Here is a 24,724-nt window from a genome sequence, read left to right as displayed (position 1 = left end):
GAACTTGATCCCTGCCTAGATTGAGTTCTAGACCTCCTGACCATGGGAGTCTGTCCCAGCTCTTATCACTGATACTTGACTCAGTCATTTATGCGGTAACTAGCCATGCTTTTAGCAGGGGTGGTTCTGGTCTGTTTTCTAGCCTCTCAGCCAAGATTGTGACCACTCTAATGATACTTAAGGAACACTAATTGCTCATTTGTCACTGGCTAGTGTCTAAAAACATACCTGGGTCACAAATGAGGAATTCATTCACAGGGTATTTTGAAGGCAGACAAAAGTAAACTCCTAGCTGGAAACTGTGCAGTCACAGTTAGTGCAACATCAGGATAGTACTCCACTAACCAGCTTACATTCTGTAGCACTGTCATTGTAGAAGGGAGAAGAAAATTGTAAAAAGGAGAAGCTGCATCTGTCAGCTTGCAAATATCTTGTAAACACAAACTCAGGTGAAAGACACTGTTTTCAAACATAGATGTGTGAAGGAACATCCATCTTTAATTCATTAAATTGTAGAGATATTAATGTCAGAATTATTGATCATCAATGAGATCCAAGTATTGCTGTCATAAAAGTCACCCTGGATCAGTCTCAGGTAACTGACTGCAAAGCAGTTGATTCCTAGAGCAAGGAATGGATCTGGAGCTCCCTGACAATGGCTCTTCTGGATTCTGAAGTTTGAGAGTCTTTATGCAGACTTTGGATAATAAACATCTGCTGGGGGTAGAAGGGTCATTGATAAGCTTCTAATTTTAGCTTGTTTCCTTTATTTTCCTCAGTTGCTAGTTTTCAAGGCAGTCTTTGCAAGGAAACTGGCTAATGGTGCACTGCTGCTCAGCTGAGAGTTCTCTTTTCTAGGCCACCCATGTTAGAAGAGGCCCCTGGACTCTGAAGTCTGATTCTAGAATGGGAAGCTTGTAAAGATAGCAGTTTGTTCCCCTCCAGCTCAACGCCCATTCATATGCGTGCATATTAGTATAGTTGCTGCAAAGTACGTAAGACATCCCTGTGGACTTAGCAAACTAGTTAAAGTTGCAACTATTATGTACCTAGAAATAGCTCAAGCACAGCTTGGAACACAGCTTATTTCCCCAAAGATGTGTGTCCAGGAGGGTGGATAGGGGCAGTGCAAGCCAAGGATAGCTCAGCTAGTGCTAGCCCTTCCTGAATATTGCCATGGGATTTTTAAATGCTTCTCAACTCAAAATCAAGAGAGATGCTGAAAGATTTGACCTCAGTTTAGCATCTCATCCAAAAAGCAGTAAGTAGTTCTGACAATGCAGGTGTCCCTAAGAGCTGTGTGGAAACTTCAGACTTGGACATGAGCCCAGCCTTAGCGTTGCACTGAAACTCAAGACTTTTGGGGCCTAGAATGATTTCAGATGAGCCATACTCTGACAGATAGGGACTGCAGGAATCAGAGTTACTGACAAGGAAATTATTCCTAAAATTACTGGTGGAGAAAATGGAAGGAGGAACAATTTCAATTATTCGCTACTACCAAAATACACAAGACCTGTTCAGGGAACAAAGGAGGGCTTCATTTCTTAATCTGGTCACTTTGACACTTCCCAAGAGCTTTAAATTGGAAGGAAAAGAATAAGAGGCTTGCTCTATGAATAGCTCATATATCAGAGTGTGGGATAATGTGATCAGCTTTAGGTAGTTTGGCATTATTATTCATCACATATGCCTGAAGGCCTCAATCAACACTCCAGCCTCGTGGTGCTGCGCCAACAAGTGCAAACACAGCCCCTGCCCTGAAGCTATCGCAGCTCAGGATTACAGCAGGATGACAAGGGGGGACTCAGCGAGAAGTGTGAGGCAGTGAGATATTGGTATAACGAGCACATTTGCATACCATCAGCAGTCACAGCCAGCTTCCTCTCCAGCTTCTGCCAGGCAGCAGTGCTTTGTAGGATTCGTGGCAGAGGTAAATCTTAAAAGAGGATTTGATGGAAGACAAGATGGTACCTTGTGGGGAGATTTTTACCATGATTTAGAGGGCAGGCTGTGAGAAAGCATAAAAGTGTCTGCAGGAGATGTGACAGAATCTGTTATCTTTAGTGAGGAAAGAAAGTTTTCTGCTGTGACAAAGTATTAGATTTAAGAGCCAAGGAGAGACCAAGCAGTGAAGAGGCTTAGAGGTAAAGGCTTGAGCTTTTCTCCCAATCCCACAGAAATATTTATAGTATCAAAACATGTGCTATCAAGATGAAAAATTGAAATCTCAGAAACAGTGCTTTGATGTTTTTTAGCTGGTGGGGATCTTGGAAAAAAAATCCATTGTGTTCGACTCCATCATAAAAAGAAACTATAAATTCTCTGTGCTTATCTCATGAATGATCCCACCAGGCAGCTGGGGAGTCAGGACATTCCAGCTTTCACCCAAATGTCACTATTCACACTCAGCCCGAGGTGCTGCATGACCACCACTGCAACTTTGGGCACGCCAGTGAAATCGCCGCTGAGGGCTATTGTACATGTGCTGTGTAGTCCCAGTTCTGGTCTCTACTTCCAGTTCTGGGGTGCCCTAGGGCTAGCATCTGTACCACCCACACTTCATACATAAGGGAAATAACAGTAAGAAAGATTTTATTGAGGTTGTAATGTTCTGGTGGGGATGCACCCTGATACCCTTAAGATAAGAGCTGCTCCCACTCTGCAATTCCGTGAACTGAGTATGAAGTGTATTTTTACTCTGTTAAGCTTAGGTTTAAAAAGGAAATAATTTTGAAGCAGAAAGCCAGAAATTATCAATTTGAAAACTGTCAAAATAATTTTTTTCAAAACATTTTTCAAATAAAAAAAATCCTAGAATGGGGTGTCTACCTCCTCTGTGGAAAGTATCCTCCTTGGTGAACTGATACTTTCCAGTTGAGAAAATATTAGCTTCAGTGAAGAGAAAAGCTGGTGCTTAACAAAGTACAGAGTGAGGAGAAGTGAATAAAGAGAAAATGTGGCTAAAACACTAAAAAGGAAGTTGTTCCTTGCAGGACAAGTAGATTCAGGGCAAGGCTAAACAAGGGAGGTCACAGTAGCTGGTATGAGGTGGTTAGAGCAAGGAATTTGCCAGCTGAGAATGGCAGAAACAGATTCTTAAAATTGTATTTTGTGGAGTCAGAAGCCCATTGTATGGGTCTAGAAGAATGAATCAGTGATAACACCCAAGCTACCAGGGCTGGCTGCTTGGTGTCCCTGTTTTGATAGAAAAAGGACAGGGTTCGGGAGAACAGGGTAAGATTTACTGGGAATGATCAAGAGCACAGGTTAAGAAAAGGCATATATTAGATATATGTGTGTGTGTGTGCGCGCATATACATATGTGAATATCTATGTTATTTATCATGAAGAGAGGCCAAGGTGTGAGATTAGATGGCTGAGAATGATCATGAATAAAGTTCTGCATTTGTAATTTGTGTATAGACAGATACTTAATCAGATGAAATCCTGTATGGTTATCTCTGCAAGAAATGCTAAATCTTTTGTGCCCAAAAGAACAGTCTCTAAAAATTATTTTCCCCTTCTTTCTGTTTTTGTGATGCATAAAGATGGCAGTACTATAATTAATCCCCTCTTGACTCTGCTCGTGGATGCTGTAACTTCATATAGCATCATAGTTACACACTGAACAACCTTGAAATCTTAGCATCTTACTTAAAAAGATGAACTAATGGGAGCAAACCATTCCCCTAGGGCTGCACAGTAGACACAGGTTGTAGAGCATGTTGAAAAGAAAAATGTTAGCCAGCAATTTAGTCATAATTCTGAGAAGGAGTTTCTGCTCATGAAAAAAATAAAAGGTTGTGTGCCTGACCTTCCTGGACACTGAGTGCCCCAACCTTCACCATGAAAGCATTTAAGGTTGAGTCCCTATTGAACCAGCTAAGGCAAACACAGAGCACCTTCCACGTAAAGTTCTGTGCGTGCTTCTCAGCTCTGTGCCGGCCCTCAGCTATGCTCACTCTCTCTGGAACAAGAACTGCTAGTGTCTAATTTGTGATGGGCAATGTGTTTTGGGGGGGAAATGCGACCCCTGAACTTAGCTTTGCTTTGACAAAAGCACTTTTATCATCTGTGCTCCATTATTGTATTGCATTCAGCACAAGTGCCATCAGTGTTGTTCTGGAGTATGGCTTGTGGGACACTGAAAGGGGAACAGAGGTACAGGCTGGGAAAGGGCGTGAAGTTTACTCTCAGTTCGGACTGAAGTTCCCACTCAGAGTTTAAGTGCCTGCGCTCCTGCAGGTGTTCCTGGCAGTCCTGAGACTGGGATCACAGAAACGCGTAGGAAAGCAGGCATGAGTGGGTATGAACCCTGTAACTCAGAACCGTTCAAATGCCACACTGTGGGCTGAACAATTCCTGGCCTTCACCAAAGTCTCACCTGTGACACGTCCTGCGGTTCCTGAGTGTGATCCCATGTTTTTTCCTGGTTTCTCATAAAGCAGGTGTAATTTGTCATGGTTATTTTCAGGCGCTAGGGAAGCAAGTTGCTTGAATCAGGCACCACATCCACCTGAGCAGACTTCGGGAAAACCATTCAGCAGACTTCAAGAGAGATGAATCAAATGGCCTGGCTTTAAAAACCTTGCACAGAGCAGGTAAGTCACTGCTGGAACTCGCATGTCAAAGCAGAAAAATCCTTCCCCAGACCCACGAGACACAGCCTGTTCCTCTTTAAATCTGTGCTGTGTGCTGCAGTGCTCTGCATTGTTGCCATGGCAGAAATCTCCCCATAGTAATAACCTCTTTCAGAGAAGGTTAAAAAGAGACAGTGCACATGCTCAGAAATGCTGCACTTGTTCTGTTAGCAGTTTGCAGCGGCCATTTCAAAGAGACCATCACAAAGACAAGAGAGAGATCAGGTACTGATATTTTTTTCCTTTGTTAGAGGGGGTGACTTTTCTCTTTCACAGAAGTCCATGCACAGATCTGTCTCCGTTCCCAGTTGCACTGCAGAGAGAGACCACCCTTGAAGCCTGTCATGATTATTTCTCGCAGATAGCAAATTCCCACGGAATAACTAAGAGGCAGTAGTTAGATGTGATCTGAGGTGATTGCTGCACTCCGGGAGCAGTTGTTTTGCAGCGAGGCTCACATACGAAGCTGAGCTGACGCTGGGGTGGGTGATGAGTAAGGTACCCTGAAAAAGTTTAACAGCGTATCTGCTTTATTTTGTTGAACCTTTGTAGCACTTGTAGTCAACTGTGAGGATAGCCTCTGCTCCTGCTGACCAGGAGGCCCCTGTGTTAGGCACTTTCAAAGGAGGCTGGTATTATCCTAATTTACTGTTACTTGCAGACATTCTGCTGCATCCTGTTGCAAAGCCTGGTGTCTTTGTACTTGCTCTGATTGCAGATCACCATTAATTAAAAGAGAAAACCCAAGCCTCCTGTTACGATTTTAATCCCTTTATTGTAAGGATTGTAGAAATAAGAAAAAGGATCACATCAGATCACTTCTAAATAGTGGGAGGGATAGGAAATCCAGTTCTGAGGTTATAGGAATTACATGACAAGATCTTTTTTTGGTGTGGGCCCAAATATATCTGTGACTCTACATGTATATGTGTATGTCTTGCTTCTGAACTGTCCCCTACTCTAATGTTTAGGTTGAGGTGCACAGGAAGGGGATGTGTATAACGCTGCTCCTTTCCAGGATGAATTGCTGGTTTGCACGTGCTGCAAGTGTTCATGCAGAATTTGCAGCTTCAGATTAGCTGTGTTTGAAGCGGTGGATTGCATATATCAAAGAGCAAGCTTGTTCTGTTCTGTGTTTGTGGAAGATAGGGAAAAACCTTTCCTGCCTCCCTCTATTGCCCTTCCAAATGTAAAATACAAGCTGTTTTGAGGAATGCTGTACTCTTGCATTCAGTACATGCAGATTTGATGTTCTTACGCAACATCTTTTGCTTAGCATGCACCAACTTAAAATCAGGAAGGGACAGAACGTTGTCCTGCTTTAGCCATCAGGAACGTTTAAGTTCTTTGTAACAACCCCCTTGTACCTGTAATGTTCCTCACTAACTTGTTTATGTCTCTTGGTAAACAGAGAAGCACCCGTTCCCAAGATGCTGGCACCCCACCTTCTGAGAAGAGCGGTCCTTACAGTTCCTTTAGTTTTTGTCGTTGCACTGCTTCTTGCAGAGCCTGTTAGATCTGACCAAGAAGCGGGAACAGCCATACCAGCTGAAAGTACGTACCACCCATACAGATAGTACTGTAGTTTTAATGTTGCAGGGTTTCACATCACTGAAGCTTGTCCAAATAATTCAAACTATTTTGGACATATCTTGCTTATGTTGTTTTAAAACCACTACTTGATAGCATACCAGTGCTGTTTTTCTCCTGCATCCAAGGCTCTCCATTCTCTTCCCCTTGTCTCCTGCCTGTTGCTGTCTTGTTTGTACCCAAAATCTGGCACTGTTCTGCACCTTTTCTTTTGTACAGCCCTTTCATTGTGTTAGCCCTTTCTATGCCAGGAATCACCCTGTCTGCTTTTCAGAGACATTATTGAGACTTGCTTTTTTCAACTGACATTGACTGTTTGTTACATCTTTCATTCTTGGTAATGTCTACTGTATTAGAGTCAGTAGTTTTTATTAAAAAAACTCTCAATGAAGATGCCAAGAAAGCACACTTTGTCAACACATAGTCTTGCAGCCTTCAGCCACCTAATTCTCCCTTGCTGCTCTGTGTTGAGTTTATTTTATGTCATAAACATAATGACAGATCTGTCCTTGCATGAAGTTTTTGATGTGGAAAATGCTGTCCTCTCCTTTTGTCTGGTGCAAATATAATAACACTAAGGTTGGGTGGTGGTACAACAATGAGAGAGGAAGCCTTTAATACTGCTCAATGTTTATTTTTTATCTCTTTTTTTTTTTTTTTTTTTCTTAGCCAGTTAAAGAATTTGGCAGACTCCTTTTCTCCAGCAGGCAGGATTCCTGTTTGCTGGTTAGCACACAGATCATGAGCTGGAAGCTCATACTCCAGCTTATCAGAGGGAGGTAGTAATCAGTCAAATATCAAGTGTTTGCAAAATAGGCTGACAGACACTGCAGGATTTTCCAACATCACTCTAGGTTTCATCCTTTCTTCCTTACCAGACCTCAAAGAGCAAACTAAACCTGCGCTCAGAATTTCTCACTTGTGCAGTATTTCCTATGAAGTTGTCAGAGAGGCACAGGCACTGAGAAGCAAATAAGAGCATATGTAGAGCCTGATGATTCAAAGACATTTCATCATGTCTATATTTGTTCTGTCTCAGTACTGCTATCTGTTAGAGCACAGCTTTGTGTTACATGATGATCAAGGCAAAGCAAGCCTTGTGACCTTCAGTCTGGATATCTAGATATGGGAATACTAATCTTAAACACTGCAATTAGTCCAGAATGCAGCAGTTCTGCTTATCAGCAATGCCCACTAATAACAGGGCATTGTGTTTATCTGCTACTTGCTTCACTAGCTTTGGACAAAGCTGTATCATATTCAAAGTTAGAGGCTAAGTAAGTGATCTGTCTTTGTGATATTGTAGTCAATTTTATTCCATTAGCTTTCTATTTAGAGCTCAAGTTTGTGAGATTAGGAGGCAAGATTTTCCAGGGAACAGGTTCATGGTTTCAGAGGTAATTTCTGAAAAGCCTGGAAAATCTGAAGATGAGGTTGGAAATGTGCTCAGGATTGGTGGAGGAAGATTAAAGACTCAAGTTATGGGTTCAATGTTTCCACACTATGAACTGTGACAAGAGAAGGACGAGGGGAACAGCAATAAAGGAGGAAGAAAATTTTAATGAAAATTTGTTGAAGTAATTCTTTTGGCATTGAGAGACTGGGTAGACCATCATGATGGACCGTTTACAATAACCTGGATTGTTCAAGAGTACATACATCAGTACTCACTCTGTGGACTCTTTTCTGTAGCTCTTCCTCATACTCAAAATCACTGTTTATTCCTTCTGCTTAATACTACATGCCATATAGTCATGATTCTCTACTAAATGCTCCCCTAGGTCGTCCCTGTGTTGATTGCCATGCATTTGAGTTCATGCAGAGGGCTCTGCAGGATTTAAAGAAGACAGCATATAATCTAGACACACGGGTAAGGAAACATTCAATTTCTTTTTTTCTTTTAATGTGGAAGAAAATGCTGTGGATAAAAGTAGATAAGGTGGATGGATTTATAAGGTGGATGGATTTTGCACAAGACACTCAGTCAACTGTACTGTCCTATCTTCTAAGGTGAGGCTGGGTAATTACATTCCACCTCTCTATTCAATAATCTGTGGAATTCTTCTGCCTTGGGGTATCAGGGACACTAGGAAGTTTAGGAAGGAGTGAACTGACAATCCTCAGCCCTCTATCCTCTTGCAGAGTTACCGCCATTAGCACTGCTATTCTCATCTTATTCCAAATACTGAGCACACACCTTTGTTTTTATGTTAGGGGGAGTAAAGGTGAGAGCATCATTTATATTTATTCCCCCAAAAGGAGAGAGCCACCTCAAAAAAAAAAAAAAGCCTGCCAAAATAAAATACTCCCCTGCACATGCTTTTACCCCTGGTGAGGGGCTAAGGGAGGAAACATCATCCTGTAGATACTTTTTACATTGCTCTGATTCCATAATGATAAAAAATGCCACAAAGTAGAGCAGCATAGGGAATGAAACTTGTTTGGCTTGCAGTCAGTGTGGAGAATTTGCCAAGGTTGGTATCTTCCTTCTGTGAGGGAAGTTGAATCTGTCTCTTGCTACTGCAACCTGCAATCTGTGACTAGCTGTATCCCAGCTGCTGTCAGATAGCGGTGTCTCAGGAGGGTAGCTTTTTCCCCACCTCCTGCGTACCCTTTAGCTGAAGTGCTATATCTACATTCTTGCACAGATTTTTGAACAGAAGGCACTCAAACTTTTTTGCTTTTCTGATCTGTGGTCAAGGTTGTTCACAGTTCAAAGCCTGCGACCTGGCATCTTTGAAGAACGTTTTGAAGTAACGCTGAGCAGGGTCCATGATGTTTAGGTGAAAATGCAGGTGCAGGAATGAAGGTGCCTTGAATTGTGACATACTACAAAAAACAAGCATTCCAGCAGAACCAGATTGCTATGTAGCACATTTACAATTAAACAAAATCTGTTCAATAATTACAGGTCAAATGTATTTTGGGCTTCTTCATGAAGAAATCTTGTTAATGAATACATCTGCTGAGCACTGTATACAGCCCAAACAAAATGGTCAGATTGTGCTGTAGAGTGGTTCTAGCACACCTTTTTCTTCTTTTACAAACCTTTGAACTTTTTGCCAGAATTTCTAAATCTTTATTCAAAAATATCTCAACTACTAAAATCTTCTTGGGTTGTCTGGCTATGGCAGTGACCTTTATGACTCCTACAGCTTGCAGACCAAGAGAGGAGCTTTATAAAATGCAGATATCCAAAGCAGGAGTAGCAATAAGAGCCTCAAAGATAGCAACTGTATTTTAATACTTTTTCAAAAATAAAAATAACAGACAACCAAGGAGAGGAAATGAGCAAACAAAAAAGGTTTGGTTGTGTCACAAATGAGATTTTGTTTCACGGCTTTGGTTTAGCAGCAATTTAGGATTTATTAATATTTTTGAGATAGATCACAAGATTAGGTTGTATAATTTTAACAGTACTTAATCATCAGCCAATTTAACAGAGTGATTCGATGGAATTTGTTACAATCAAATTTGCGACTTAGTTAAAGATTAGAAAATGGCAAGGATCACCCAAAACTTACAGCAGGGTTGCACACACAGATGGAGGTTAAATCAAATCACACGCACAGACAGACAGATAAAACGGTTCTGAACCACACATACAGACAAAATAGTTCCAAACAAAATCACACAGAGACAGGCAAATAGTTCCGAACCAAACTGCAAATGCACACATGCACAGATACAAGAGTTCTGAACCAAATTTTATGCCCCCCCGCAAGAAACACACAGAGGTTAACCTATGATTAAAATTTCCCTTTCATGAGTTTCATGAATTACTCACTTTTATGTGCCAGCATTCATCAACGGACAGTCAGTAAACCTCATGAAATCAGGCCCTTAAGTCCTCGTGAAATCTTTGATGGACAATCTTTTAATCCTCATGAAATCTACCCTGAGAGGCATCCCAGCTCAGGGGGAGATATTGGGTCACACAGCCCGCTGCAGTCCCGGAGAGCCCAAAAGACATCTCCTTGGATCGCTATTTGTAGGGTCTCGAGATGATTGGCTTTGGTCATTATTTTACATTCTGGCCACAATTCATGCCGAGTCATTGGGATACACAATTCAGGCAGCGGATGGTCCAGGTGTGGCCAGGGGGTGCCTGGTGCCCATAAGCCTCTGCACTTGTAATTAAGATAACAGCACAATGGGAGGTTTTCCCAAAGTATGCATAGCTTATCCTGAGATCTCAGAGTGGCCCCAGGGAGCTGCACCGCCACAGGTTGAGAGGAATGTCCTATTATTGACTTTCAGAGCTGTAGACTTGACAGCAAGCCTGAAAATATGGCTCCATCATATACTCTTACCAAAACAAACCTATCACTTCCTTATCACTTTAAAATCTAAATAATTGAATCCATATTGAGATCCTTCAGTGCCTCTGGACTAGGACAGGCCTATTTCAGTCATTAAGCTAGGAATTCTGCCTACATCTTCAAAAGACATGGAAATATTTAATAGTTGAGGACTTCTTGGAACTGTCTTCTATGGTGTTTCAATTCCTAGTTTTATTATTCAGCTGTGGCCCAATTTGATGGAAACTGGGAGTTTTAAGACAATTGCTTTCAGCTACATATATATTTTACATTTGACTATTTTAGTCTGTTTTGCTGCTTAGCGGGGCAAATGTTTCTGTCTCCAAAAATACAATTCCCTTTGTTAATATTCCCACTGGAGACACTCATTTCCTTGAAAAACTCTCTTTTGTTTGCAGGCAAGATTTTTAGATGATGACTAAGCAGCTCCTAACTGTGTTGGAGGGGGAGGGATTCCCAAAAGCTCAGAGAGGAAATTCCCATTTAATTCCTCCTGCAAATCTCACCCTGCAGTTCTGTACAGGGGAAACCATATAGTTTTATTGCACAACTCAAAGAGTTTTCACACTTAATTTGGCCCTGTGTTGATCTGCATGGTGTCTCACAGAGTGAACTGACTCTAGCATAGGTCACATAACCTTTTATGGGGACCATGGGCTGTATTTCCTTCCTTTTACAAGGCTAGACATGTTTGTAACCTACACTGATGTGATGATCACTTACTGATTGACAGGCTGGCTGCATTTTACTCATGCAGTAAGAGAAGGGTCACAGACCGTCTCTAAGAGGCTGGCTACTACCCATGCACGTATCAGATCTGTTTGCCCCCCTGCATACTGTTTTCCACCCTTTCGTTGCTGCTGGCCCCTTGGAGCAGGCTGCAGGCTGGATTAGTTGTTTTAACAGCAGTAACCAACTCCGGGCAATCTTTTCTGGGGATATCTGTGATTCACCACTCAGCCAACGTGCAGTATGTGGCAGGTGCAGCTCTGATCATGAACTAGGGAGAGAGTTCTTGTACTGCTGGGAAGGAGCTGCTACCATCAAAACCATTCAGCCAGTTTACAGCCAGCTCCCTACTGCATCTAAAAGCTGCTCAAGACAGAGGCCAGCAGGGAGCAGGCCATAAAACAAATCCTGTAAAACAAATCCAGTCCATGGGCTAAACAGTTCACTGTAAGTCTGCACTATAGACACTTATTTTCAAAATTCCAACTCATTTTTCAGAGTTAACTAGTGGACATTACATTACAACTTTAAAGAGCTCAGGAACTGCATTTTTAGTTGGAACTTACCAGCTTTTTTGTAGGTTCAGAATCTGGACCCTGCCTTGCTTGGGTTTTTTGGTTTCTTGGTTTTCTGGGTTTTTTTTTAAAACATGCTTTAACCCACCAGGGGATAATAACAAATCTCTGTGCAAATGGTTTTGTGATCAAGCTCACAAAACAGTCAGCAAAGCTGTATTTAGTGCCATTCATTTTGTTCTTTATTCCTTTCTAAGCTGTCAATGGTTATTTCGAATGTTCAAAGAACATTAAATTAGATGTGCCCATGAAAGTGAAAACAAAGGCTTGAAAATGTTATTAAAGATATATAAGATGGTAAGCAGCCCTGGGGCTTAGCTGCAAAGCTATTGCCATGCTGTCAACCTCCCTTATTCAAACCATTCCAAATTATGTCAAGGAGATGGTTAGGTGGTGGTGATTGAGTGTCTTTTAGGTTATTAGCAAAGTCTGATCGGATCTTTCCAGTTTTGCAGGGTAGCTGAAACAATCAAAAGCGATACCTGATTTAATATAGAACCACAGGGCTGGGTCTAGTGATTTATCATCTGGGAAAAAAACCTGACCAATAATAGATAGCTTTTCGTGTACTAAGAAGGCAGGCGGTAAGCAGGATGCTTCAGCCCAGCTCTGCTCTATGTGCCTTTAGCTGATGTGGGTCAATGGATAACACAGCTTTTAAAACACAGCCTTTAATCACATGGCAATTCCATCTCATACGAAAATCACAAGACAGGCAGATTAAGGGTGGATTTCACTGGCATTTAGAGCCGGTAGTCTTCATAATGCCCTTTTTTTGTGTAGCTGGTTACACCAGTGGGGATTAATTTGGTGAGTGGACTTCCCGCAGGTTGTGTGTCCCACGACAGTGAGGAGGAAGTCCTCTCTTGGATCAGACTGATTCTCACATACAGCTTCAGCTCATAGTAGGCAAACTGAGATGAAGATATGATGTTGATTTCAAACAGCTCTGTGCTCCATCATGCATCTGCTGAAGCCACAAGTGCTCCAAACAGCTGGGAAAACCAAAGTGTGTGTGCTAGAGAGGAAGGATTCCCAAATTTCCCTTATGCAGCCCTGCTGTCCCTTCCCTGGTCCTCAGCCTCTTCTCACACAGGTGGGCTGAGAGGGTACACGCCTTTCTGATCATGCCCAGCTCCAGTTCTGAGAAGTTCTCAATTCACCCTCGTTGCTCCAGAAAATCCCTGTGGGCAGCAATGATCTCCTGATATCGATGAACCCCAGTTCAACTGGGGGACCTCTGCTTTCACCAGTTTGGGACTCCTTTCCTTAAAGAAGCCAGCAATCTCATCACATGTTTGAACTGTGATGGCCGTATGCCAGCTCAGCACCTATTGTCTATTTTAGGCTCCAACAGCATATTAACAATAACAACAGTGAAGCAGGAGAAGTTAAAAGAGAAGTAAATTTCTTCACTGAGAGGGGTGGTCGGTCATGGGAACAGGCTCCCCAGGGAAGTGGTCACGGCACCAAGCCTGTCAGAGTTCAAGGAGCATCTGGATGATGCTTTTAGTCATATGGTTTAGTTTTAGGTAGTCCTGCAAGGAGCAGGGAGTTGGACTTGATGATCCTTACGGGTCCCTTCCAACTTGAGATATTCTGTGATTCTATGATTAAATTATGCCTTACTTTGTATAACTTTCAACAGTGAGTCCATGCTGTAATACTCTAAATTTAATTTAATTTTTTTACTCTGTTTTTAAGTAAAAAGAAAATTTCTGACACATTTGGGGGGGGTTTAAGCCTCTCATGAACTTGAGAGCTTATGCTCTAGTTTGTGCAGTTGAAGTAAGATTGTAAGAAAGACAAATAACTTTAAACAAAAATAACAGGACCTAGACACATACTGAATGTACTAATGTGAAAAACATGAATGTCTACTGGACTGAATTTCTCCATGTCACAGGAAGTATTGCCATGTTGGTATGCCAGTTAATCATGCAATAGCTAAATTATTTTGCAGAGCAGTAAGCAATAGCTCTGATTTTTACCTCAAGCCTCATTTCACACAACCAATTCTAAATCTTAGAACAAAAGTAAAATGGACTTTTCTTTTGGAGCTAATTAGTTTTACAGTGCTGACACTTGTTTTTTTGATGTTGCTTTTGTTCCCCACTCTTACAGACAGAAACTCTGCTTCTTCAGGTGGAAAAGAGAAATCTGTGCGACTGTGTAACTGCAAATCTGCTGAACTGAATCCTGGAGGCCAGCTAGGAGTATCACCTCTTCAGCGGTTTTTAAAATGCAGCTGTATAAAATACAGCTTTATGAAGTTCATGTTGCAAGCATGTATGCCCCAATGTACTGAGGAACCTGGGGGGCTGTGTCTTATGTATTTGTCTGTTCTGTTTTTTTTTAAAAGAGTACCTTCTTTTCACATCCGTTGGGTTGCCAGTAAGGGCTCAATTCAGTAAATCTGTTACTTGGTACTAGAGTGGGGGAAAAATTTACCTGCTTTGATTTTTAAATCAGAGTTGGCCAAGTGTAAACCACAAGATAAATATGGCCAGCAGTGCTCTAGAGACACCTGCAGCTGTTTTTTGTCTCTAATATGAACATATCTCTGTGGCAACATACCCAGTTATATTGAGACAGGGAATTGTGGTCTCTCCAGGCTTTGCCTGTGTATTAAAGATGACGGAACTCTTTTCTGTTTGTTGTCTGCACTGTGACCACATTCAGGCATGTTGTAGTTCAGTCAGCTGCAATGAGGTATGTGTCATAAGGAGTTATATGTGTTCTGTATTGGACCAAAACAGTTTATAACTTAGTGCTGAATTTTCTGGTATCCTGCGTAAGAGTATTGTCTTCCTTAATTAAAACCTTTAGTTTCTTCCCCTCCTTCCCTGGACACTCCATTCTTAACCCACTGTATCTCTAAATAGCTTTATCTTAGCAGGTCAAATGGATAGAGTAGAAAAAGGAGAATAAGGGTATGACTAGGCAGCCTTGCCAGTTCCAGCTGTACCGCGTGCTACCACCAGCAGCTGCTCAACATCACATTGAAGGAAAGCTCTGTGCAGTGCCAAGAAGTTTCTTGATGAGAGTGCTCCTTATTTTACTTCAGGTGAAACACAGTGGCTAGGTCACACATATTTGGTCCATTCTGTGATGGACTGAACTCTGAACGTTTTGGTCTTTCATTGTAGTTGCCTTTGAAAATTGCTCTTTTTGTTTTAGGCATGAAGAAAGGGTTGTGTACCTGAAAAATAAGATGATTTTTATCCTCAACTCTGCCACTTTATTCTAAGATACTGTGTTCACTCACAAGTCTGAATTAGGCTGAGCAGTTTGAGTAGATGCTCTGTTTGTTTGCTGTGATTTAGAGCCATCTCAAACCACTCCAACAGTGGGACTGTGGAGTGCTAACCTGGCTTGGGGAGTGGATGGGAGATGGATATCTGAAGGCCAAAATCTCTTCAGCTGAATTTGGAAGAAAGTGCCTGCCTGCGGCCTTACTTCTCTAACTAAACTGGTGGTACTTTGCTGGAAGTGGATGAGAGAGGACACACAATTACTGCTCTGCCAGTGCAGCTGCAGGTATGGTAACAAACAGCTGAGGGAGTAGCAGAACATGATAGGCAGCCTCAGTGGCTTGCCAAACCTGTCCAGGGCTTGGAAAACCAATTCCTGCACACTGAGAAATGCAACATGCCCTTCTGTGTGGGACCAGGACACATGCCAGCACAGAAGCTCAGTGTGAACTGGAGAGGGGATTCTGATGCTGGCACTGCTCATATCTGGCTGCTTGGCAAAATAAGAGTGACTGCAAGCCTCACCTGCAGCTCCACTCCCAGAGAGTGGGAAGGGGCAACAGTCTTTACTCATCCATGGCAGAGCATTTTCTGGACTTCTGGAAGCAAAGCCTCCTTTGGAGGGCTTCAACTGATCCTGGCTGTAGTAGAATGCCTTCTCAGAGCTTCTTGGCTTTTGCTGCACGTGGGTCATCCCATCTTGTTCTAGCTTGGCTTTGTTCCTCTGCTTTGCTCTGGACCTGCCTTGGCTTTCGTCTCCAGTGCAACCTCCATTCCCGCTTCCAGTCTGGCATTGCCCTCTCTCTAGGCCCAGGGATTTCTCGGTGAACCCCTGGCCCCCCGTCCTGATGGGTCAGTATGTAGTCACTGCAAGTGTGGGTGGTGGGGCTGATACTCCTCAGGTCAGCAGTCCCTTTAGATCCAACTGGCAGCACTGCAGGAGCAATGAGTGGCAATTCAGTTTACCATGGAGTGAGTGAACATGGTGCTGAGCAACACCGGTATCTCATTCCCTGTCCAGGGGAGACATTGTGGAGAAGGGCTTCTTTTTACCTGGGAAGCCAACATTCCCATTGCAGAACTTGGAGGAGGTCCCAGAACAGTTCAGGTGGTGAAAACTGCTCCCAAAGATGAGTTAATCTGTGGACTGTCCACCAGGATGCTGTAATCTCATCAGCTTGTTATAGGTGTGGACAGGAACCAGGCCATAGTCAGCTGCTGTTTTAGCCAGGTGTTGAGTAATAAGATGTTCTGGCACAACTGGAAACACATGTAGATCTTGATGAATTTTTCCCTTGGTGTCTGCACAGACGCTGGCTTGAACAAAAGAAAATCTGACCATGTGGAAGTATTTTCCTTCAGTGATTTTGCTACACCTCTACCATCTGATTCACATCGCCAGAATTGGGGTAGTGAAACACAGGACGTAACAGCTGTTGCCCCACGAGAAAACAGCCAGGAGGGGGATAGATGGGGAAAGGGGAATAACTTTCTCATTCTCTTCCTCAGAATCTGAAAAATTAAAGATTCCTTTCAGTCTGCAGAAGATCCATTAGAATCAGGAATTTCCTAGCAGAAATTGCTGTATTGTCCTTTAAAGCCCACCTTACCTATTTTCCTTTAGTTGAATGACTGTTCTTGTATTACCTCTTGTTCAAAACCACCAAAATAGCAGGAGGGCAGAAGACAGCTAATATGCCACCAGTTCTAAAAAAAGATTGGCAGGGAGGTCTCGGAATTGCACCAAGCAACCAGAATATCTGTTCTGGGCAAGTGAACAGGAACTTTTTTCTTTGAAGGATTTGAATATGTAAACTCAGGTTTAAAATGACACAGTGACAAGAGTCAAGACCATTTTTATAAAGCAAAAGAATACAGCAGAACCAGATAAAGTGCTGACAAAAGCAGCTAGGATAATCCGAATTAATGGACAGACTAGGGGTCTTCGGTCTAGACAAGAGATGACTGAAGGAGATGATAGAAGTTTATAAAACTATAAGTGACCAGAAAATGAGCATTTGCTGTCCCTTCCCAAACAAGAAGTGGGGTGCACTGAACAAAACCAGCTGGAGGCAGGATCAGAGCGAATAAGAAGATGATGCTCTTGACCTACTCTGTGTTTCAGTTGTGGAAGTCCTCATCGCAGGATGTTGCTGATGCCAAAAATTTACATGGGTTTAAAAAGCAGCTGTTCAGACCCATGCCTGAAAATCCTATTGCAAACTGTTAAATATAAAGACACCCTGAACCACAAGTTGTTGCAAGTTAACACTGTTGTAGGAAGACATTGTAGTTGACATGTTTTTTTATTTTTCCCTATACATTTCTTATTGGTCAGTGCCAATGATGAGATACTGGCCTCAGAAGGACCTTTGGTGTCATCTGTTGCAGTTGTTCTTATGTGTAGAAATAAGCCTCTTCCCAAATTCATAAAGCAAAGCTCCTTGTACTCCAGAGAGCCACTCCTTTTTATCCCTTAGAAACACACACTTTTAGAAAGTCTTGAAGTTCTTGGTTTCCCCATTGCCGAGGACAGGGCACCATTAAACATGCCAGTGGTCCTGCTTCTGCGGCCCAGTACATTGCAGAGACCGCACCAAAGGGAGGAGTAAAGGCTCCTTTTTGAAGGAAAAGAAATGGTACTGCAAAACATTTGCCTACTGTCAGGAAGGAGCTATGTAACTACCCAGATATGAGGGTCGCCTACATAGTGTACAAGCCCAATCCTGTCTAGCTTTCACTCCTTGCCCTGTGGCCTTTCCTCTGCTCCTGTCTTGGCTTTTTGCTCAAGCCACTGTCCTAGTTACCCTTCGTGCTGGCCATTGGATATGCAGATCATCTCTCCTGTGCCATAAAGAAATCTTGCAGCAATGCACATGTGAGTAACAAACACCTGAGCACATGAAAAATGTCTTAAAGTGATTGTATGTTGCTGTGCTCATGCTGCTGAGCTGGGAAATCTCTTCCAGACTTACATGGTCCTATGTCTTTGATGGCTCTGGCACTGTTTTGCCTCTTGTCCCTCTTCATCTACACATACAGTATTTTCTCTGCCCTCTGAAAGCCTGACACTTTTAACGTGAAAAATGGGAAGTGTTAGTACAAACAGGCTTTCTCTTCCCATCGTACTTAAAACTGCCGCTGTGCCTCCTACAAGAAGTGCATTTTTTTCTCCTCAGAATCCAAAGGTCCCTGTTAAATCCAAACTGTTGTTTCATGTGTATTTAATAGGGCCATCAGAACGTGCACACATCCTTCTCACTATACACCTTGTCCTGTTTTATTCCCTGTACTACATTATGTGGTTGTCTCTTGCTTTGTGACTGCACTGATAGCTGTCTGGGGCAAAGAAGTTGTCAATGGCATTGGTAGGTGGCCATCACACCTTCAGGTTTTGTGAACTAATTAAATAAAAATCACAATGTAAAATATGCTGGCCTGTTGCTCTAGTTTCAAGCATAGTATTTGTTTTTATGCATTGTTTTGCAGTTTGATCTCCATGTAGATACTCCTTAACCTTCTAACTCCGGCTTGCTGTTCTGTCTGAAACTTTGTAGAGATGGGGAGTGGCAGAGGTGGTATTTGCAAGGCCTCTAAGCTCCCAAATTTTAAAAAGTGGCTTAAAACATAAGAAAAAGAGTTCCAGGCATGGATGCCATGAGAAAGGAAATGCAAATATCTACATATATTCTATTTCTTACATTGGTCTGCCTACACTTTTCTTTCCTGATAGTCAAGGCTGTCATAATTTGATTTCTGCTCTGAACCACGCACCTGCTGAAAACCTGCTAATATATCAGCTTGTCTTCATTAGCTGCGAGCGCCTTTTGCAGTTTAAATCAGATTAAGTGATACTGCACTTTTCTGGTCATTTAAGTGGCAAAACTATAGCTTGTTCTCTTTGTCAATAGAGTCTGAAAACGGAACAGGACTGGCAACTCTTTCATTATTCTTTATATAGCTTCCCTCTTTGAGAGTCCAAATCAACTGGAAAGACTGCTGACTGGTGATGCAAGTTAGACCATTCCATAGGGCAAGCAGGATGCAGGTTTCAAGGGAGGCCAGTGTTCAAGTTCTTGTTTTGGGGTTGGGGGATCTGAATATTCTGTGTGTGTGCATTAATAGCTGCACTTAACACTTAACGTTCATGCTCAGGCAAACAGAATGGCAGACTCAGCCCTGAGCTACATATAATTGTTAGATGTTTTCTAAGCATAGATGCTATTTTCTTTTTTTTTTTTTTTTAAGATTAGAACTTTTTTTTTACCCTATTCCTTTATTTTATTCCTGAACTCCATAAAATATTTGTCTATGCAAAAGCCATTAGGTACCACCGACAGAGAAATGAAGGAATCGCATCACTGGGACTTTTTTGCTCTGTGAAGTGTCAGTTGTTGCATTACAGCAGTTAGGGTCTTGTGTTGATTGTTAGAGAAAGTAGAGACAAAACACAGCTTCTGTTTAGTTTAAGTGCAAAGAACATTTATTGCATGACATTTTGATGTGCATAAAGATACTTATCCAAGGGGCTTTTCTACAAAATAGAAAGTGTAGGAGCTTTTCTGTATAACAGAATTATGTCTAGTCCAAATTAATGGAAAGATCTGCTAACATAAAGTACATATTAATGTCAAATCTGGACTAACTTTTGAGCAAACCAGTGTTCATTTAGGCAAACAATACTGACAAAATCTGTCATTTTGTGTGGCTTCTGCACTGATCCTCATGAAACTTAGCATTTTCCTTTGCATAAATCCCAACAGACCAGTGATACCAGGTTTAGTGAGGTTATATCTATTCAGCTCTCAACCACAACCTAAAGAGATGACCATGGTTTCATTCTGAAACCTTTCAGTTTAATATAGGGGCTGGGGAGAGACACAGACTTTGGGACCAAAATCAAAGTTACCAGCATTTGTGAACGCTTATAGTCAAGGCTTTCACTGGAGGCCATCTTTAGTGCTCTAAGTTGGCTTTCAAAGCTCTGGGCATTGTGGGTTATTTCTCTTCCCCAGTTAAAGAGCAGAACTTCATCCATGCAGTAAGTTTGATACACATGATTTCTTGCCTAAGCAGCTCTTGCATTCATCCTGGACTATATATACACTGTAATAAAGCATCCAGCTTGTGAAAAGTATCTGGTTTCAGCCAACAGCACTGAATATAACTAATGCACAATTCAGTCTTGCATTGAAGTGGAAACTGAACAATGTTTAAATGCATTTTGACAGCTGGTATATTGCACATTTAAAGTATGGTTTGTTTTACATACAATGTAAAATTAAACTGTATTTTACCCATGGAAGGTTGAACCATGTCCTAGAAGTCAATAGCTATTCTAAAATAAAACAAGCTCCCTGCCTCCACTTTCTGTATGCACATACAGTCTGTGCAGAGAAGAACTGCCTGTGCCTTTTGTTTCTCTGGTTTTGGTAGCCACAGAATAACGTGCCCAAATCCCAGCAATTAAAAAAAACAACCAACAGGTTCTTCCTGAACATCAACAGCTCTCAGAACACATGAATTCAGAAGAGATTTGTCATGGTTTAAGCCCAGCTAGCCACAAAGCACCACAAGGCTGCTCACTCACTCCTCGCCCCTCCCCGGTGGGATAAGGAGGAGAAAATATAATGAAAAGCTGGTGGGTCAAGACAAGGACAGGGAGGGATCACTCACCAGTTATGGACACAGGCACAAAAAAGACTCAACTTGGGGAAAAAACAAAATCAATTTAATTTACTACCAATCAAATCAAAACAAGGACAATGGGAAGTAAAACGAAATCTTAAAACACCTTCCCCTCACCCCTCCCTCCTTCCCGGCTCAACTCCACTCCCCATTTTGTCTACCTCCTCCCCTCCAGCAGCGCAGGGGGACAGGGAATGGGGGTTGGGGTCAGTTCATCACACGTTATTTTTTGCCGTTTCATCCTCCTCAGGGGCAGGATTCCTCACTCTTCCCCTGCTCCAGCGTGGGGTCCCTCCCACAGGAGACAGTTCTCCACGCACTTCTCCAACGTGAGTCCTTCCCACAGGCTGCAGTTCTTCATGAACTGCTCCAGTGCGGGTCCCTTCCCCGGGCTGCAGTCCTTCAGGCACAGACTGCTCCAGCGTGGGCTTTTCTACAGGGTCACAAGTCCTGCCACCAAACCTGCTCCAGCCTGGGCTCCTCTCTCCACAGATCCGCAGGTCCTGCCAGGAGCCTGCTCCAGTGCGGGCTTCCCACAGGGTCACAACCTCCTTCGGGCATCCCCCTGCTCCGGTGTGGGGTCCTCCTTTCTGGGCTGCAGGTGGAGATCTGCTCCTTCACTCCCCTCCATGGGCTGGGGGGGGACAGCCTGCCATCTCACCACGGGCTGCAGGGGCATCCCCTCTTCCCCCTCCTTCTTCACTGACCTTGCTGTCCACATAGGGGTTTCTCTCACATCCCGCTCCTGTCTCCGCTGCAGGTTTCCCCTTCTTAAATACATTCTCCCAGAGGTGCTACCACTGTTGCTGATGAGCTCGGCCTTGGCCAGAGGTGGGTCCAACTTGGAGCCGGGGAAGCTTCTAGCAGCTTCTCACAGGAGCCACCCCTGCAGCCTCTCCCCGACTACCAAAACCCACCACACAAACCCAAAACAGAACTTTTACATAGAATTCTCTTGCAAGTAAAAAATTACATGCTTCTGTCCTCCTAGACAGGGATAAGACTGGCAGCAGCAAGGCAAATAGCTCAGCTTCACTGTCAGTGGCATTCAGGTTGAGAGTACGCAAAACAGTACATAACCCTCGCCTATCCTGTAAATTTTCCCCACATCCAGCACAGTAATCGGTTGCTGGATTTCCAGCAGTCCAATGCAAACCTCAGATATAAACTAGGGAAACTGGTATTTTGCCAGTGGTTCTTACTTTTTCTTGGAACCAAAAGCCTGAGCTGACCTTCATTTCACAATAGCTTGACAGCAGCCCCTCCTGTGTAGCAGAAAGCATTCTAGGCTTTAGACGGTGTTTAAAGATGCTTGTCACACTTGGCTTCAGTTGATTTTTGGAGAACTGATCAAGCCTGGGTGCTCTCCCACATCTTACACTGTGGTGAAAGAGGCATCTTGGTGCTAAGTTTCTATCATACTCCCTATTTGCAGCCACATCCCTGTTTTGCAGTGTTGTGTGGACTTTGTTGGGACAGCTGCAGTGTCTTGAAGCCTCATAGTCTGACCAAGGTTCAGCTTGTGGTTAGATTCTTGAAAGGTTTTCCAGGAAGCTCCAAGATGGGGAACCTGTCAAGCAATGATGCCAAGAACAAAATTGTCATTTCATGAGGGAGATTTTTCTCCCCACCAAACCTCTGGCTTAGTGTTTAAAGAAGATACTGAGCCATCGAGCAAAGGTGAATCATTATCTCATGGCATGAGGGACAAGATAAGTATAGGGTGCTTTAATTTTCTGTCCTTCTCAGCGCCTGAGATGGCTGCCAGAAAAAAACACAATACGATTTATTCTGTTTATAGGCTGATACATCTACAGTGCACCAGCCTCTCACCTCTCGATTCATCTGCAAGACTGTGAAATAATTATTTAAAGGAGGATTAAGAAGCTGTGGGCCCTAGTAGCTGCCCTGCACCCAGCCAAATATCTCTGAATCCCTTCATCAGTGACTGTCCTGGTTTTGGGAGAGCATGGGACTCTTAATCCCAGGATCGTGGGCTCGAGCCCTGTGGGTGGGGGGGAAGTGAGTGAGCGGCTGCGTGGTGCTTAGTTGCTGGCTGGGGTTAAACCACGACAGTGACCCATCCCAAAATGGGAATGTTCTCTAGCCATCATACTTGCTTAGACCAGAAAAACATTGCCTTTGCCCTGATAACTGAGGAAGGAGAAATAGTCTGACTTTCAGATGCTGCAGAAGGGCAATGCATTTCTCCCAGTGGTGTCTGTGTTTCTGCCGGAATTACAACACAGAGAGCTGGGAAGTCACTGCCTGGGAAGCAAAATGATTCTTGTAATCATAGAATCACGAAAACCAGGAAGGGAAATGTATCCATAGCAAATCACCCAATCCATCCCTTGTCTTTATGCAGGGCCAGCTATCCCAATGCCATTCCCAAATGCATCCCAGTGCCATCCCTATTATTAAGAAGTTTTCCAGGGTCTTTGGTGGTGCATCCTTGATGCAATTTAAACCTCTGGTTATTTCTGCTGCTGGTGGTGTCTCTGCTAGTTCCTAATATTGCAGTGATCAAACCAGACGCAGTACTACAGTTCAGACCTTCTGCTGAAGGCAGTCTAAGCTTTTGCACTGTTTTTTGTATCCCAGTATAATTGCATTTTTTTGGCATTGACAGAATATTGTAGACTGATTTCAGCTTGACTCCCTAGCTCCACTGTAGAAGTGCCACTTAACTTGCTGTTCCTCATTCTAAATATAAGCCATTGATTATTCCTGATGAAGTGTAGCACCTTGTTCTCATTCTTATAAAATTTTATTCTGTTTTTTAGACCCTTTTTTCAACTTGTCTGTATGATTTAGAATTCCAGCCCTCTCCCCCAGCATTGCTTATAACCTCCAGGCTGGTGTTACATCTTAAGTAGCCACTTTGCTTATTCATTATCCAGCTGACTAATGAAATGCTGAATAACCCTTGAACTAAGTGAGTCTCTGCAGACCCAATGTGATATCTTTCCATGGTGACAGTGACCCATTGCTAACTCTCAGCAGTGACCCAGACAGTTTTGCTGGCCTTAGAGCAGTTTCCTTATTTTTCTTCTGACAATGCTGTGTGACACAGCATCAGAAATCTTCCTGAAGTTGATTAAATTTGGCTTTCCCTACCTGCAAGACCTGTTACCATGTCACAGAAGGAAACTACACTAGTTTGACTTGATTCTTGACAAATACTTCTTATTTGCAATTCCAGTTCTTGTTTTCCAAATGCTTACAAACTGTCGGTGGGATTATTACTTCTAAAACATTCTCAGGGATTGATCATAAACTGGTTTGTGTGTCATTTTCCAGTTTCTCTTCCTGCTTTTAAAGATAGTCACTGCATTTACCCTTTTCCGTGGCTGCTATAACTCACATCTTCCCTGAGCTCTCAGCAATAATTGCTGATGGTGGTTGCTTTAGTTTCTTCTTTAAATGTCCTGAGGTAGGTCTAGTGATAGCCGTGAGTAAAAAGAGAGTTCTAGGCAGACTGAAACGCAGAAAAATGACCTGGCACAAACCTACAAGCATACATAAGCAAAGCAAATTTCTGCTTAATGTTCTTACCTAAAACATGTTCACTGGTATTAGTTGTTGTCCTGGTTTCAGCTGGGATGTAGTTAACTGTCTTCCTAGTAGCTGGTACAGTGCTATGTTTTGAGTTCAGTATGTGAAGAATGTTGATAACACTGATGTTTTCAGTTGTTGCTCAGTAGTGTTTAGACTAGAGTCAAGGATTTTTTCAGCTTCTCATGCCCAGCCAGGGCACCTGACCCAAACTGGCCAACAGTGTATTCCATACCATGGGACGTCCCATCTAGTTTAGGAACTGGGAAGCGGGGGGCAGGGATTCGCCGCTCGGGGACTGGCTGGGTGTCGGTCGGCGGGTGGTGAGCAATTGCCCTGCGCATCATTTGTACATTCCAATCCTT

At 42.9% G+C, this 24,724-nt stretch overlaps 1 protein-coding gene across 2 annotated transcripts; it reads left to right on the top strand.

The window, feature by feature from the left end:
- The first annotated feature begins 4,714 nt into the window (after window positions 1–4,714).
- Window positions 4,715–20,496, top strand: LOC104312244 (NELL2-interacting cell ontogeny regulator 1). 2 transcript variants are annotated; one of them, XM_069795332.1, is made up of 5 exons: window positions 4,715–4,868; window positions 5,138–5,141; window positions 6,055–6,197; window positions 8,015–8,103; window positions 13,984–20,496. In XM_069795332.1, the coding sequence occupies exons 1-5, from the start codon at window positions 4,784–4,786 to the stop codon at window positions 14,053–14,055; spliced, it is 393 nt and encodes a 130-aa protein (XP_069651433.1). In that variant the 5' UTR covers window positions 4,715–4,783; the 3' UTR covers window positions 14,056–20,496. The 2 variants fall into 2 exon arrangements, with proteins under 2 accessions (XP_069651433.1, XP_009910196.1); XM_009911894.2 differs by lacking the exon at window positions 5,138–5,141 and having other exon boundaries at window positions 4,749–4,868; window positions 13,984–20,425.
- The last annotated feature ends 4,228 nt before the right edge of the window (window positions 20,497–24,724 follow it).

This window comes from Haliaeetus albicilla, chromosome 1, assembly GCF_947461875.1.
Source record: "Haliaeetus albicilla chromosome 1, bHalAlb1.1, whole genome shotgun sequence".
Taxonomy (NCBI): Eukaryota; Metazoa; Chordata; class Aves; order Accipitriformes; family Accipitridae; genus Haliaeetus; species Haliaeetus albicilla.
This window is presented reverse-complemented; position numbering and strand designations above follow the sequence as displayed.

Bases quoted from the DNA above. Each gene is read 5' to 3' on its own strand.
- LOC104312244 (XM_069795332.1), top strand. From the start codon at position 4,784: ATGCTCAGAAATGCTGCACTTGTTCTGTTAGCAGTTTGCAGCGGCCAT. The intron at 6,198-8,014 runs GTACGTACCACC...ATGCTCCCCTAG, and splicing joins AACAGCCATACCAGCTGAAA to GTCGTCCCTGTGTTGATTGC. The intron at 8,104-13,983 runs GTAAGGAAACAT...CCACTCTTACAG, and splicing joins CATATAATCTAGACACACGG to ACAGAAACTCTGCTTCTTCA.